The following is a 15,879-nucleotide window of genomic DNA, read 5'->3' as shown; positions in this document are numbered from 1 at the left end:
TGTTATTGTGGTTGCTCTATAGGGGGGGGGGGGGAAACACAACTTCCTCACAGCTGTGTCAGCATGAGACAACGTCAACAACGCAACATTACAGTGGATTCGCTGAAATCGTCATTCACATTCGATAGCCAGTCGAGAGAACGTCGGCGTAATGGACCTTTGACCCCACACGGGCCTTGAGCAATCAAACGGGTCACTTCCTGTTTGTCAGTGAACGTTTCCGTTTTGAACACGCATAGTACGGAAAGTTTGCTCATGTTGAACAAACCATAGCTGCTGTAAAGAATATTTTGGTCGACGTGACTTTTGCTGTTTGCCTACCACAAAGAAAACGCCATGGAAATTGGTTTGACCACTTGAATACACTTTAATAAACTTATATTTTAATAACTTAAAAAAAAAGTCACAAGTAGTGCGTAATAATTTCAATGTCATGTTCTTCCTGTGTACTCGATTTAAAACGCCAACGAATCGGAAATTGAGTGAATTTTGTCAAACACCGCCATCTTGTGTTGGATTAACATAATGCCACAGAAAGAATAGAAATAATTAGGAATCACTTGGGTTAAAAATGTATTAAAGAAAGTGCACAGATCACGGCCTAATCCTATTTATGAAATTATTTCAAAAAGAAAAAAAGTGGCATCCATTGATTGGCAGTTGTCGTCCACCTATAGATGACGTCACTATCGCTAGGCACTTGGGGAGAAAAAAAAACAAAACTTTATCGATACTTGCAAAGCGGACAAACATCTTTGCCGCGAACTTGTCCACTTCATCTTATCGACATCAGCTGCTAAACGACGAAGAAACAGAACTGCAATTAGTCGCCTTTACCCAACCTTTGATCTAATTTAAAGAGTGTTAGTTTTCTCTTTGTAAAACTTTTCATCCGACAGGTATGCGAATACATTAATTCAGTGATTAATAAAACTCAGCGACAAAGTTCTCAACATGGCGACCATGACGCCATATCCAAGTCAAAGCTTGGACCTCTTGGCAGGTAAGATAAGGAACAAGTTGCACTCCATATATGTCCTTTTGTAAACGTAAATGACAAGTTTTTATTTTTATGTATGAATACCTTTTTTATTTGTATTTTATCTCTCCATTTTAGTTTACATACACTAAAATAGCTGAAGTTTCGTGGGCCCGCACTAACGGTTCCGGGTCGATTAGATTGACAGAGCAAGAAGTAGATTGTGACATTTGACAGGTACAAAAATAAATAAAATTAGATTCCACAAGTAGTACCTTCCTGAAGCCACTGCAGCCAAGAGAAAGCTAAAAATTCAAGAGAATAGGCTGACTATTAAGTGAATTTCCACACTGGGAGTCTAATAAAACCCGATTCTATTCGATTCCTGATGTTAAAATATACACATACTGCGTTTTGTTTTTGAATTAAGTTTCCCATCAGTCATTTTGTGAATTGAAGTGATGTCATCCTTTCAATCTGACTGAGTGCGACCACCTCCTCTTCCTCCTCCTCATCGACTCTTCTATCGATCTTTTGAATGCACATCAGGGAGGACAATCATGGAAATGCGACGTGGGGGAAGGGACAGACCAGACGTCACATAAATGTCCTCCACTTGGATCAAGAAAGTGTCCTGTCGCTGTCGGTGAGTTTCACCTCCCTGCTTTAGTCGTATGATTTGGCTTTTACGCTCGCAACACCCACAGGACAAACACGAAGCAGTTGACTTTTGTTTTGAGAGAGGAAAAGTCATTTGAGGTCATTGTTCTCTCAAAGTGGAAAGCATCCATCCTGAATGACACCAGAATATTATCGTTTTTGTTGTTTCCTTGCACCGAACCAGGAAGAGGAAGCAGATTGCTGATGATTCAGTCATGTTATCTGGCTAAAAATCAACCTTGTGGCATTTGCAATGTACACTAGAACCAATTAGTTAGTTAAACAGGAAACGTTCTGGGATGTTGGTCAACCTCTGATTTGTTGAACAATTAAAAATTATTTTGCACAAGAAGTCATGGAAGTACAAATGTAGATGTTTTCTTCAATTATTTAACAACAAAAATAATGATGATGAATTAAAATACTTAAAATATGAAGTATCCGTAAAAAAAATGTCAAATGAAATGATACAATAATACAAAAAAGAAACTATTATGAAAAAAAAGAGGAGAAAGATGATCTATAAAACAAAAAGTTAATGTTGGAAACATTTTTGAAAACAAACAACAATTAATATCTTGAAAGCCAGTATATAATACAGTACTATATTTAAAAAGATTACCCACATATTTAAAAATGGTAAAAAAAAAAATGCATGTAAAAGTGTGAGATACAAAATACACAAAAATAAAAAAATAAATATTAGTTGAAAAATATTGGAAAAAAAATCTGTCTTGAATGCAAAAATTTTATGTTGTTTAAAGGTTGAATGTGTATGTGTGTGTGTATATATATATATATATATATGACAAACACACAAATATTGAAAAACTGGGAAAAAAAAGTTCGTATTATGTCGCTAAAACTCTCAACTGAGGACCGCCATACTGAAGTGCTGCTGTTGCGCCTCGCTACCTACAGATGGCGCCAGAGGATGAATGGAAGGATGAAGGATGCAAGTGGAGTCTCTTCAGTACAGAGAGACTTCAAGTGAACATTACCTGCACAGATGTTTTTCCAGTCCAAATGAAAACACTTCTTGTCACATTCTGTCTTGCATTTCCACTAAAAAAAAAATACATTTTTCGTGTAGTGATGTGCTTTTCGGACTCACTTTACGTCACAAGTGTCACACATGAGCTGACAAAAAGCAGCACATCTGCTTGTAAATAGCCCAAAACACTTCCTGGTCTGGCCCGGCCTGGCCGGCGTGTGTTTTTATGGCTTGACTTTTTCCACACGGCGGCGACGTTGGCTGGCAGGAGCGTCTGCTGAAACATCTGGACGGAGCTTGGGAACGAACGTGAATGAATGGCGCCCATTGGCCAGGCCGGCCCCGAATCGGCTGCCACGTGGTCCCTTCTATTCTTTCCTGGACATGGGAAATCTCAAAACCATGTCAAAACAAAACATGTTTTGCAATAGTTTGACTACGCAATCACAATGAAGTCACTTCATAAAACACATTTTTTTGGTCAAATGTGAGACGATCACATTACTTTGAGAAAGTGAAGACTCTGGCTTGCAGTTTTCCCCAAAAAATAAAACAGGCCAAGCATGCTTGCTTCAACCTGTATGTCACTTTTAATTAACTTTACTGTAAATCTGACACATCAAGCAAAAAGATAATAAATGTTTTATTCAAACAACAGTCAACCAAACCATATATGTAATTTATTTCTTTATTTTTTAAATCCACTAGCTTAATGCTAACTCGTGCATATTCACGGGTTGCTATCTGCAAAGTGACCTATTTGCAGATTTTAGTTTTGGGAACCCATCCTACATTATTTTCTGGAAAGCTTCACAAATTTGCTGTTTTTATGCAAGCAAGTGATAGAAGTTCTTTCAGTGCCATCTTGGTGCAAAATGGTGGAGTGACTTGAAGTGCTTCATTTAGAAAGGAGCAGCACTTTGCCAGCATAATTAGTGTGAGTTGAGAAGCTTCGTTTAGACAAAAGTAGTGCCTTGCCACCATCTTGGTGCTAAGGAGCTATTTTGAAGTAAATGGAGGATTTTCATTTAGACAAAAGTTGTCAATCGTCACCATCTCGTTGCAAACTGCTGCCAAGGATCCACGTTAAAGTGACTTGAGGAGCTTCATTTTGACAAAAGTAGTCCTTTGATAACATCATGTGGCATCAATAGTTAGTTAAATACTTTTTTTTTTTTTTAATGTCGTTTCACTGTCCATGGCAGGGCTGAGTCATCCCCTTCCAAAATGGGGGCGACATTTGTGCCATATGACTGGCTAACAAATTAGCATAGCTAACGTTCAAACAACTGCTGTTTTAATAAACATGGAGCAGCAATATATACAAACACAGCATTGCAATAATACTCACAGGAATATTGCGTTTCTCTCCGTTTTGGGGGAGCCGCCGTAGTTGGGGACAAGCTCCGCCTCTTCTTCTTCTTCTTAATTACGTTGCAATATCTTCCAACAGAACTCAGCGCTGCCCTGAATGTTGTGGCAAAATGTGGTACAACACTCAAAGTGTGCAACTCTGAATTGGGACTGTATATATACATTAAAAAATGTTAACAAAAAAACCCATCTCCATATAATCTTCTATGTCGTCGGTGTGTGCAAACAGGCAATGTCACCTTGACTACAAGCTACAGGAGGCGGCGAGGGTGCGTGCGTGCGTGCGCTGGACAGACGTCTGTCTGACAAACAGCAACGGCGAGGACGAGCGAGGAGAAGATTGGAGCAGCGACCGGAGATTCACCTTTTCTTCACAGCGGCGCCGACATGTCAACGCACTCAGGTGGGTCACGTGACCAAGTCACATGACGTCCGTCTCATGTCGTCGCATCACATCCTGCTTCATTGCTCAAGAAACATCTTGGGGAACTTCCAGAAAGTTCCGCGTCCGTCAAAACATCTGCTCGGGTCAACAAGAATGGAGATTGCAATATTTCTTTTCATTTGTGCGCATAGAATGCGCTTCAATATACAAATGGAATTCATTTTTACTTTTGAGCTGTCCAAATGTGTTTCGTGTTGTACGAGCTTGCACAGGTGGAAATGTTTGTTTTTGAGGTTTTGAGAAGCTGCGCGGTTGAAATTGTGAAAAGGAACTCGAAGTCACTGCAATGAATTCAAAATATTAGGAACAGCTAAACGGATACCTCACTGATAGGGTCAATCAAACGTGACTATTATGCATAAAGATGATTTAAAAAACAAAAAGTTTGTTCAATATTCAACTTATGTGTTCGTAAAGACAAATTGCAGTTTCCTTTACAATCTCCCACTAATCGACACATGCATCTGATTCATATTGACGATGAAGCAACCCCCCCACTCCATCTCAAGAGGCGGCCATTTTGTCACTTGCTGTCAACTGAAAATAATATCACAGCTGCTCAGGTAACAACCAATCACGGCTCAGCTGCAGAAAACAGGTGAGCCGCGATTGACTGTTACGTTAAATGGTTTATTTTACACATATTTTTCATCCATCCATTTTCTTGACCGCATATTCCTCACAAGGTCGCGGGGGTGCTGGAGCCTATCTCAGCTGGCTTTGGTCAGTAGGCGGGGGACACCCTGGACTGGTCGCCAGCCAATCGCAGGGCACACAGAGACAAACAACCATCCAGGGACAATTCAGAGCACCCAATTAGTGGGAGGAGACCGGACGGAGTACCCGGAGAAGACCCACGCAGGCACAGGCAGGGGAGAACATGCAAACTCCACCCAGGAAGGGCGGAGCCTGGACTCGAACCCGAGTCCTCAGAACTGGGAGGCGGACGAGCTAACCACTCGCTCACCGACCGAATGGATGGATGGTGGTTGGTTTCGGGGCTGAGATTCCAGATGGATAATAAATCATTTCACCATTTTTTTTTAAATGTTAAAGCACTGTAAATGGAAAAGTGTTAATTTCACTCATATTTGATCAATCTAATAAATTCATGATGCAATACAGTAATGTTAATGAAAATATTTGCGAATTTAAATGTCTCTTATATTCTAAGCGTCAAAACATCCCAAAGATGTTCCTCCTCCTGAAAGCCGAGTTTACGGGGAGCCTGTGAAGGCACCGCGAGGGCCTGTGACGTCACCGCCCCTTCTTCCCTTCCCTTCCCTTCCCCGCCCCGCCCCCTCCTCTCTTCGCCTCGAGCGAGAGTAGGGATGCTCTCCGAACGCGAGAGTGACTGCAGCATCTTCGGCCGAGACGACGCACAGCAGCAGCAAGTCGCTCGTTTTCCTCCGCCTGCGCGCTCCCGACGTCACGCGCGCGCGCACGCACACGTCGGATCGCTCCTCTTTTCCCACTGCGCATGCCCTGCAGCTTTTGCCACCTTTTTTTTGTCTTTTTTCGCGCGGATTCGACCCGTTTCGTCGCAATGACACGCGCGTGATGGAAGACTGACGTGAACGCGCTTCAGCAGCCTCTCCTGGAATCTTCTTCTCCTCCCCCCCTCCCCTCCCTTGTCCACCTTCTCCGACCCACTCCCTCGCGCGCAGCATCTCTCCTACGCGCGTGCGCGAGAGCCCCGCACCGCTTTTTTTTGTCGAGTGCGGACACGCGCGCGCGCGCGTCACCCTCCCGAGGACTCGCCCGCGCGGCCACGCTGCGTCAAGAAGAGAAAGGGTGCGAAAAAAAAAAAAAAAAAGCGAGGAGGGGGGACGGGGGGGACTGAAGCGGAGCGAGGCGACATCCGAGCGAGCGAGCGCAAACATGATGGCCGGCGGAGCAGTGCAGCAGAACGGCCTCTTCGCCACCCCGCACCATCACGGCCAGCAGCCGCACATGGAGGCCGACCCGCCGGACTCGCGCAAAAGACCCCTGGAGACCCCCACCGAAGCCAGCAGCACCAAACGCACCAACACGGGAGGTAAGAGATGCGCGCGCGCGGGCTCGCTTGTCGTCTGGCCCTCGGAATGGCGCCGCTTTATGCTCATGCCGTTGATTCTTATTATTATGATTAACGGAGCGTTTTATTGGCCGCGTGACGGGAATTGAGACAATGAGGCACGAGCGGTGGGCGGTGGGGGGGATGCGGAGGCAGCCTCGCCTTCACCCGGGCGGGCTCGAGTTTTAGGAACGAGTGGGACGTAAACAAGTGAAATCCGGATGCGGCTGGTGCGTGAACGCATCATGACCTTGCGAGTGAGATAATCTCACACATCAGCCGCCATCGCCACATTTAACAAGCAAGTGCGTCAGTGAGTGCCTCTTATGATGATGATGATGAAGACTATTCAGATGGCCAGCACGTCGCCATGGCAATCTCCATTCTTGTTTTGGTTTTGTGTTTACATGCTGTCATGCATCCCATCACAGCATTCCAAGCAACCATCATGCAGTCACACATTTCCGATCACATTTGACACTAGAAGCACAATATGCAAATCACGGCTAAGAACAGAAAGAAATCAAGTGTCAGAAAATGTCAGCAGTTGAGTCCAAATGTGTTTTGAAGTATGGCTAAGAAAGTGAGAAAGGTGCAAATCTGTTTCTGCTGCAATGTTTATACTGACAAAAACACAACAACTAATGCAGACACTTCAACGAATCCTTTTGAACGATGAGCCTCAAAATACGAGTGGGAGCTTGTTAATAGGTCAGTGGAAGGTTCCGGATTGTTGCCAAGTCAGCATTATTGAGTCCAAATTGTACTGCACTTTCTAATGCAGTTGGCTGAAGAGATCTTCAGGCAAAACTATATTGGCCTGTGATTTAAAAACAAAACAAACAAACTTTAAATCGTCTCAAATCCGCTAAATCTGCGCCGCATCAAAACATTTGCCGAGAAGGTCTGCGTGACCTACTTGCCGAAAACCTCATGGAGGGAGGCCACGTTTGGCACATTTGACGCGCTCAGGTTTTGAGTCAGCGAGTTAAGTCAGTTGATGTTGAAGTTTAAAGTGCTTATTATTGAAGTCGGTGCGAGTGAAATCTGTGACGTTTTCGTCAGCGCCGATGAAGTCGATTCTAGCATTTATGATGAGCGAGTTAAGTTTGAAGTTGTTTTTTGTTTTTTTGAAATAGTGAACCGTGACGTGATGAAGGTTCATTTTGATGTTTGTGATGTTTTGACTTTGCTGCGATGGAATAAAGTCATTTTGACAAGTGACTTAAATCAGTTGAGTTGAATTCATATTTGGAATTGTGACGTTTTGATGAACGTGTTTTTTGACCAATCAGTGATGGAGTCAAGTCAGCCATATTTTGACTGACTTCACTCTCGGATGATTTGATAAGTGACTCAAGTCACTTTTGTTAATCGGGTTCAAATGAATGTTTGGATTAGTGACTTCAAATTGTGTTGTTGAGTGAGTTAAATGTAATATTTTGCCGATCTTTCAAATTATTATTGACTTAAATCCGAGCGAGTCAAATCAGTCCATAATATTTGGATTCTTGATTGAAATGAGTTTTGTTTTGATGATGGACGTAAATCGGTGATGTTTTGATGAGTAAAATGAATCTGTAATATTGTAGCAGTGAAAGTTGATATTGTGTTTGGTAAGGTCAATCGGTTGCTTGTGATTTTTGACGATTGCGTAACACCGTTGATAATATTCAGACTTAAATCAGTGATGTTTTGACGACGGACTTAAAAGCGGTGACGTTTGAGTGCAGCCTGTAAAAGCCCCTCCCCCCTCCCCGGGGATGCGGCAGGCAAGCAGCTCGTCCATTTGGACAAATGAAAAGGTTGTGATGATGATGAAGAGCAGGACGAAGAGGAGGATGAGGAGCCACTTGGCCACCTCAGCCAGCAGACTGAAAGCAAAAGATTGTCGTTTTATTGTTGACCTTTTTCCAACCAACCGCAGTCCGATGCTAATGCTAAATGGAGTGCAATGACTAACGTCCGTGTTTTAGCCTTTAGCTTAGCCGTCATCCTCTTTGCTGATTTCTGTGAACAAATTAGTTGACGCCACCAAAAATGCCACCCGCCCCCCCTTCTGCTTCCTCTCTCTGTAGTGGCCTTCCTGCAGCCCCTTTTTGAAAGCGAAGGCATTGTTTTCCCACACCAAGACACTGAGAGCCATGGTAAGACTGCTTCTTTCTACCGATACCAAAACTTGATTCAGACACGCACGCACGCACGCACGCACGCACACACACACGCCATACCAAGGCATGTAATGTGCTTTCTCTTGTACCCATGACATCCATTTTCTTTTCTTTTAATTCCATGCATGTTTCTTTTCTCCACACTGCCAAGCTGGTGAGTATTCATGACCTTTGAACTCATGCCAGCCATGCCATCATTTAGGCTTGTTTTTGTTTTGGGTTTCATGGAAGATAGCCATAAAAAAAAAAAATATATATATATAATAAATAAATACATCAATAAAATGTGGAAAGAAGGAGAAAAAAAAACATTAAATTGGAAAAAAAGAAATTAGTGAAGAATTGAAAGTACACTGACGCGTTACAAAATCTTTAATGTGGGTTAGAAGTTTCAAATATTAAAGTCGAAACATATTTAAAGCTAATCTTTCAAGACTATTTCATGGTCAGGACTTTTTTTTTTTTTTTTCTTCTTTCCAAAAATAATGAATTGGTTTGATTTGTTTTTTCTTTGAATGTCATTATGCTTGCTGTATGTTATGTGTTAAAAGTCTAGCAATTATAAAGAAAAGGGGAGAAAAAAAAAGTTAATCGCAGCCGAACAATTTTGCGATTTCAGAGTGTGAAGCAGGTTTGTCAAAACAACTACAAAATGATAAGTCAGTGCATGGTAATCAGTGATCTATGGATGATCTATTATGGCTGATATGCAACCCACAACGAAAACTTCAAAACAACTGTTATAAAAAAAAAAAAAAAAAATCCCCCAAATAATAAATTAAAAAAAGCTCATAATATGTCATATTAAACATTTCTTTGATAGTTGCAGTGGACGGAAATAGTAAAAAAATGCTTGGCCAGCCTTCACTAAAAGCATAAAAGTCAACAAGTCCTATGTGAGACTCAATGAGAACGCGAGAGGAATATGAAGTCACTGTACACGTGTGTGCGTGTGCGCTTATGTATGTAAACGCGTGTGTGCGCTCGTCCGCTGTCAGGTGGTCTTGTGCGAGATCCAAATGGCCGCCTGCAGCTCATAAATCACGACAAACGTCACATAAACAGGTGAAGGTCTTGAAGATGAAAAGATCAATGAGGAGCCGCCGTTCCAAGAACGTCACGTCACGTCACGTCGCGTCACGTCAAGACCCCCCCCCCCCCCCCCCCCCCCCCAACACGGCTTTAATCCACAGACCCTGAACTCACCGTCACGTCGAGCTGAGGAAAGCAGGAATTGAAAATGTTTTGCTTACACGCCATTTGGCACATTTGAGGCCAAAGGACGTCAAATTAGCTGCTAACTCGGGCTTGGAATTCATGGATATCTTAAGACTATTTATTGATTGATTGATTGATTTTCAAAATCCTTCCATCGTTGAACGCGGCTTCCCACTGATGTGCTCTGACGACACGAACAAACGAGACCGACAGCTCGTTTACAAAAGTGCAGTCAGTGGTGACAACTTAGCATTTTCCTCGCGATTTTTAGTCACTCTTACGACTTAAAAAAAAAAAAATAATAATAATTTTAAGCGACTACTAACATTAATTTGGTATGTGCCACCAAGTGCTTGTGTCCTAAGCCAGCTCCGATTTCTTCCTGTCGATGCATCTCCAAGCAAACTCACCAAATTCTTCACAACAGCAATTCAAGACGCAGCTAAAGTGGCGTTAGCTTCAAACAGGCGCCTTTAAATCATGACGCAATTCATAATCATAATAATAATCAGCATTTGTTTCAAACTGAAGTGCATCATGGACGGATTCCAATTGGGCAGCTGCACAAGTTTAAAGTTCAAAGATGACATCAACGAGCGATTGACATTTGCGCTAACGGTGGAGATGCTAACGAGCGTGTCGGCCATTAGCGAGCGTGCTCAGTCGTGGCCGTTGGACAAGTTAGCAAGCGCTACCATGATGATGATGATGATGATGATGATGAGGATGAGGATGAGGCGGAGGCGGCTTTTTCTTGTTCTTGTTTTTGTTCTCGCTCGTGTGCATGCGGTGGAGGAGCAAAGATGGCCTCCAGAGGAAGGTCTGAACTTTCAGTTGCCACGGCAACCAAAAGTGGATCACAGCTCTATTTTGCTCCCCTTCCCGTTTACATTCATCCTTTGCATTTTGATTTTCTGCACATTTTTCTTTGTTTCATTACTCATTTTCCTTTTCTCCTTTTTTTGTAAAAAAAAAAAATCCCTTTTCCATTTCTTTCACGTTAACCTTTCTGAGCATCTTTTATTTTTATCAGTTTTATTTTTTCAATGACTTTCTCAGCATTTCTTTTTTTTTCTAAGTATCGTTACATATTTCTTTCTACATTTGCTTTCATTTGTTCTTTGACTCAATGTTTTTTCTTCTCTTACTTCATCACTAGCAGTCGCTTTCTTTTTCTTTCTTATTCTCTGTCTTTAACATTTATTTCTCTCTCTTATTAGCCTTTTCCTTCCAAACATTTCCTTTTCCCTTTTTCTTTTCTTTCTCACACATTTCATTCCCTCATTTTCTATTCCCTGTCTTTCATCTTCTTCAGTTATTTCCAGCCCCTTTCTTTCCGTTTTCCATTTATTGTCCTTTCTTCCATGTCTTTTTTTTTCATTCTTAATCCCTTTGTCTTCTCTTTTTCTTTTCTTTTTTTCCTTGACTTTCCACTCTCGGCCGTGCGACGTCTTCCAGTTCAATCTGTAAATTGTTGGACTGACGCAGCATTTTTTTTATTTATTTTTTCCCTCACCCGGAAGGTCAAGACAAGGAATACACGCACACACATCGAGTAGAATCAGAGAAGCGTTTTCTTTTTTTTTGGTATTGCAAAGAGGCAAACAAGAAGCGTACGTTCGAGTCGGTGCGCCCAACGTCGTACGCGATCGTTGGAGAACACGACGTTCCCGGCCTGTGTTCTCCTTCACTTCGTCCTCCTCATGCATTCTAATCAGGCAGTGCTCCAGACCCTCACGCCCTCCTCCTCCTCTTCGTCGTCCTCCTCCATCGGCCGGCAATCGCCGCCAATCGACCAGGCAGGGCGGTGAAGCCAATCGCTTCGACCTCTCCTCCTCCTACACCTTACTTTATTTTTTAAAATACTGCATTCAAAGTAAAAAAAAAAAAAAAAAAAAAAGTCAAGAGGCGGGGACTTTGCGGCTGAGCGAGCCGCGTGATTGGTTGTTCAGGTTGGCGATGAATATAGATGAGAGGAGACGATTAAAAAAAGGCTGAGCCAAGCAAAGAAGAGCAATTTGCACCTCCCCCACACACACTACAGAGCGTGAGGCCGTTAGCATTGTTAGCATAGCAGCTTCTACCACGTCTGATGACGTGTTTCATTGCTTGAAATCATTTGAATTAATAGCAAAAATATCTTGAAGAGCTTTTTCCTTGACAAGCGTGCCATGCTTTGTGCTTCAATGGGAAAAAATGATACAGTACAGTTTATTTTTTTTGTATGCGGATTTTCAGTTGTTAGCGCATCAGAACACGTGAAGTTTGCAATTGTCCCGTTCGTTCACTTTTGTTGTTTTGGTGTGCAGCCAACCTTCATTCAGCTGGACAAGAAAACGTCATTGGCAAAATGTGTCATGTATGTCCGTCATATACGCACGATTGCCCAACAACGATGATTGTCGTCCACACGTCAAAAGTTGGACAAACGCACACGTGCCACCAAACAATCCTCCCAAAAGCTCTCGAGTGTATTTTGGCGTCTTTCTGAGCGTCGACAGCTGGCGGAACCTCACCGCACTTTGTGTGCGTGCGTGTTTGTGTGTCTCTGTGGGCAACCCCCCAACAAAAGACCCCCAGGAGCAGGGGGGTGTTAGACAAAGCACGCCCCCCCCCCCTTCCCTCTCCCTTAAAGGAGATGAATATTTGAATTCCCCAGAGGCCACGCACACACCCGAGAATCCCCCACCGTTGTCCAGCCGAAACGTACGCACAAAGACAAACGTGTGCGTGTTTTTTTTTAAACTTAGCGATGTTGACGAATATATCGCAAGACTTCCAAACTGGCGTTTAAGAAAGCCGATCAAAGCGGCGAGCATTAACGAGCTCATAAAACGGGCGCTGTCCCGTCTGCTTTTGCGCGTTACGAGCGCACGTTTAATCCGGTTGTAATCCGAGAACCCCGTCGACATTACGGCGCTCAAACCGCAACATTTTCTCGCTTTTCTTTTCTAAGCTAAAACAGCACATTGGACTTATAAAAAAAAAAAAATCAATAAAAAGCACCTCGCTCTTCTGCCTTCTGTCTCTTCCGTGCGCATGCACTTGGTTGACAACGTGGCGCTCTAAAGATGTAACGGCAGTGTACATTTCGAAGGAATGATGCATTTTGGGTTGGGAAATGGATGGCATAGCTCGCTAGCTAGCTAGTTAGTTCTTATGTCGTGGTTGAGGGGCGACTCGCACCCGGGCCCAAATATGTCAGATGGAAATACATAAATAAAGAAATCACAAAATGGTGGGGAAACAGTTGAAATCATCCCGATACCACTGATCACGACATAGTTCGCAATCTTTACACGTTTCCATAAATGATCTATAAACATGTCAAATGTATTCAACAAGGACTATCCGAATGCACTTCAGAGGGTCTTCAAGTTTGTAATTTGTGCGCGAGCACGATCGCGTCGGAGCCACTCTGAGAAAGAGGAGCCGCTCTTCCTCTGGCCCGGGCGGGGACACAAGATCCATCCCCGGGATTTAAGCGCTCCATCCTGCAGCACGCGGCGCCTATTCTGGGCCCGCTGGGGCCTTAGCAACAGATCGCAATGTTTACTCGCACCGTCACCGCGTATTATTTATGATGGAGCACCCGCACATGTTGAAAACCTGCAAATAGCACACGATCGTCACAGCGGGGATACGTTGACCTGCCGTAAGGCACAAAATCTTGACTTTGGTGCGACAAACGTCAGCCAAAAACATCTTTTTCAAATACTTTTAAATACAGGATCTTCCCCTTAATCTGAGTAAGGTTCTGGTGTTCTGGTGTTGAGTTTCAGCATCTGCAGCCAACTGTAGCGCCCCCTAATGGAGTGGCTTTCAGTTTGTGTGAAAAGGATAATTAAAAAAAAAAAAAATGTTATAAAATTATAGGAATAGTCCTGAAAAGACACACATCAAGTCTGAAAGAATCGACAATCTAAAAAAATAATAAAATTATGAGCAAAAAAGTATTAAAAATAAGAATATTTATATTTTACCAAAATATAGTCATAAAATGTTCAGAAAAGGGAGAATAATTTTGCAATAGGAGACAAAAATATTTAATTTATGGTATTCCAAAAATAATAAAAAAACAAACTACAAGTATGAAGTTACAGTATAAAATTATAAGAACAAAAACAAATTAATACAAAGAAAGTATAATGATAAAAATATATAATTTTACAACCCTAAGTCTTAAAATGACAACAATAAAGTAATAACATTTCAAGAATTAAGATGTGGGATTGCCAATAAAAGAAATAAAGAAATAAATGACTAAAATATATCGTAAGTAAAATCCACTTTTTCTTTATTCCGGAGGCTTCTCTTTTCTTTTGTCAAGCAGCCGCTTGTGCAGAACTTTTGAGTTAGCGAGAGGCTAACGGGCCCGGACGACCTTGTTCTGACCTTCAGCCAAACGCACGTGCGGCGGGATTGAGCTCGTTTTGGAAAGAAGAGCGCGGCCATTTGAGACGCAAGATTTGTTTGTCATGAAAAGCTCTCAGCGGCAGAATTTACGAGCTCTGAAAGCCGCGAGTGCTTTTAACTGGCAAACGGCGCGCGTCCCCCAAAAAGAAGTCATAAAATACAACAATCAAGTCGTACAATTGCAAGAATGAAGTGCTGGAATTAACAAAAAAAAAAAAAAAAAAGTCAAAACGCAACGAGAATCGAGTCATAACATTCCAAGTAGGAAATCCTGGAATTACAAGTCACATGTTGTAATCATAAAATAATAGGAATAAAGTCAGAAAATGACAAGAAATAACTTGAGATTGGAGAGAGCATTAAAATGCCACAAAATGACACGGAATTTGTCGTCAAAATAAAGTTGTGTTTCAGTGGATTGTTACATTTTTATGGAAGCATGATTTATGTATTTTTTTTCCGATTGACCAGTTTCCCCTGCCTTGTTTGCCCCGGCTGGTTATAATTAACTAACCTCCATCGAAAGCAGGTCAGCGCCGCACACAAGTGGGTCAATGCGATGAGAAGACGAGGATCAAGTGCATGATGGGAAACGCAATTTGAAACACGCATGAATTTCTTACATAAGTCATTCAACAACACTACCAAAAGCGTGTAGAAGTTGGCATGACATTTTGAGGCGCTGTAGTCGGTCTTGGTGCGAGTTGCTAACTAGCAACATAGACCAGTTGTTGCTAATTTCAATTCATCTGCTGAAAATCAAAAAGGATTGACTTCACGTTAAGAGTCTGACATGCTTCTATTTAGTTAGCATTTAGTCAACTTATGTAGGGGACGTCTCCGTTCTGGTGTTAGCAGCTAATTAGCAATACAGCCTTGTTGCTAATGTTGTGAAAAGGTGAAATGCCTCCACACAAGCTTGTGTCCTGCGAATATCACTTTTGTGGGAAAAAATAATAATAATAATAATAATCGGCTTCATAAACAAGTCCAGGATGCTAAGATTTCATTAGCCGTAGAAGCTAATTAGAAAGAACTGGTCTACAGTTGTTTATTTTGTGAAGAAGAACATCAACTCAAAAACATGATCGTCTCCAGATAAAACTGTTCAAAAGTTAAATAGTGTATTAGCTTCAATCTTGGAAAACAAGCTCGTCTGCCGCGCATCCGACACAAAGACTCCAACATGTTGTCATTTGCTTTGCACACTTGCGAAGGACGTCCAACAGGACGACGAGCAGCTACTTATCAACGTAGCCCAATTGTCGCTAATGTTGGGAAAATGCTAATCATCGTGTTTGGGGGGTAAGAAGACGGCAGGTTTTTTTGTTTTTGTTTTTTTTAAATCAGGCTACAGCTAAACGTCAAAAAATTAGGTCACAGTGTGACACAAAAACAAACAAAGCTGCTAATTAGCAACATAGCCCCGTTGTTGGTGTGGAAAATCATCACAGAACAATTTGCTCCTAAACTTGCTGAGTTCAAAATGTGATCAATTCAAGCTAAAAAGCCTTTAGCGATATATATTTCATTTTAAAAGATGACTTGAAAGAAAATGTTAGCATA

The 15,879-nt window shown here is 42.1% G+C and overlaps 1 protein-coding gene across 3 annotated transcripts in view; it reads left to right on the top strand.

Annotated features, from left to right (window-relative positions):
* Positions 1–4,241: 4,241 nt before the first annotated feature.
* Positions 4,242–15,879, top strand: part of nova2 (NOVA alternative splicing regulator 2) — a 38,168-nt gene continuing 26,530 nt past the window's right edge. The window contains exons 1-2 of one of the 3 annotated variants that reach the window (XM_077541930.1): positions 4,242–4,410; positions 8,587–8,655. In XM_077541930.1, coding sequence (XP_077398056.1) covers positions 4,395–4,410; positions 8,587–8,655 — 85 coding nt within the window. In that variant the 5' untranslated portion in view covers positions 4,242–4,394. Of the gene's footprint in view, positions 4,411–5,733; positions 6,491–8,586; positions 8,656–15,879 lie in introns of those variants that run through there. The other 2 variants (XM_077541928.1, XM_077541929.1) reach the window with 2 other exon arrangements.

The sequence above is a fragment of the Festucalex cinctus genome, chromosome 13 (assembly GCF_051991245.1).
Source record: "Festucalex cinctus isolate MCC-2025b chromosome 13, RoL_Fcin_1.0, whole genome shotgun sequence".
Lineage (NCBI taxonomy): Eukaryota > Metazoa > Chordata > Actinopteri > Syngnathiformes > Syngnathidae > Festucalex > Festucalex cinctus.
This window is presented reverse-complemented; position numbering and strand designations above follow the sequence as displayed.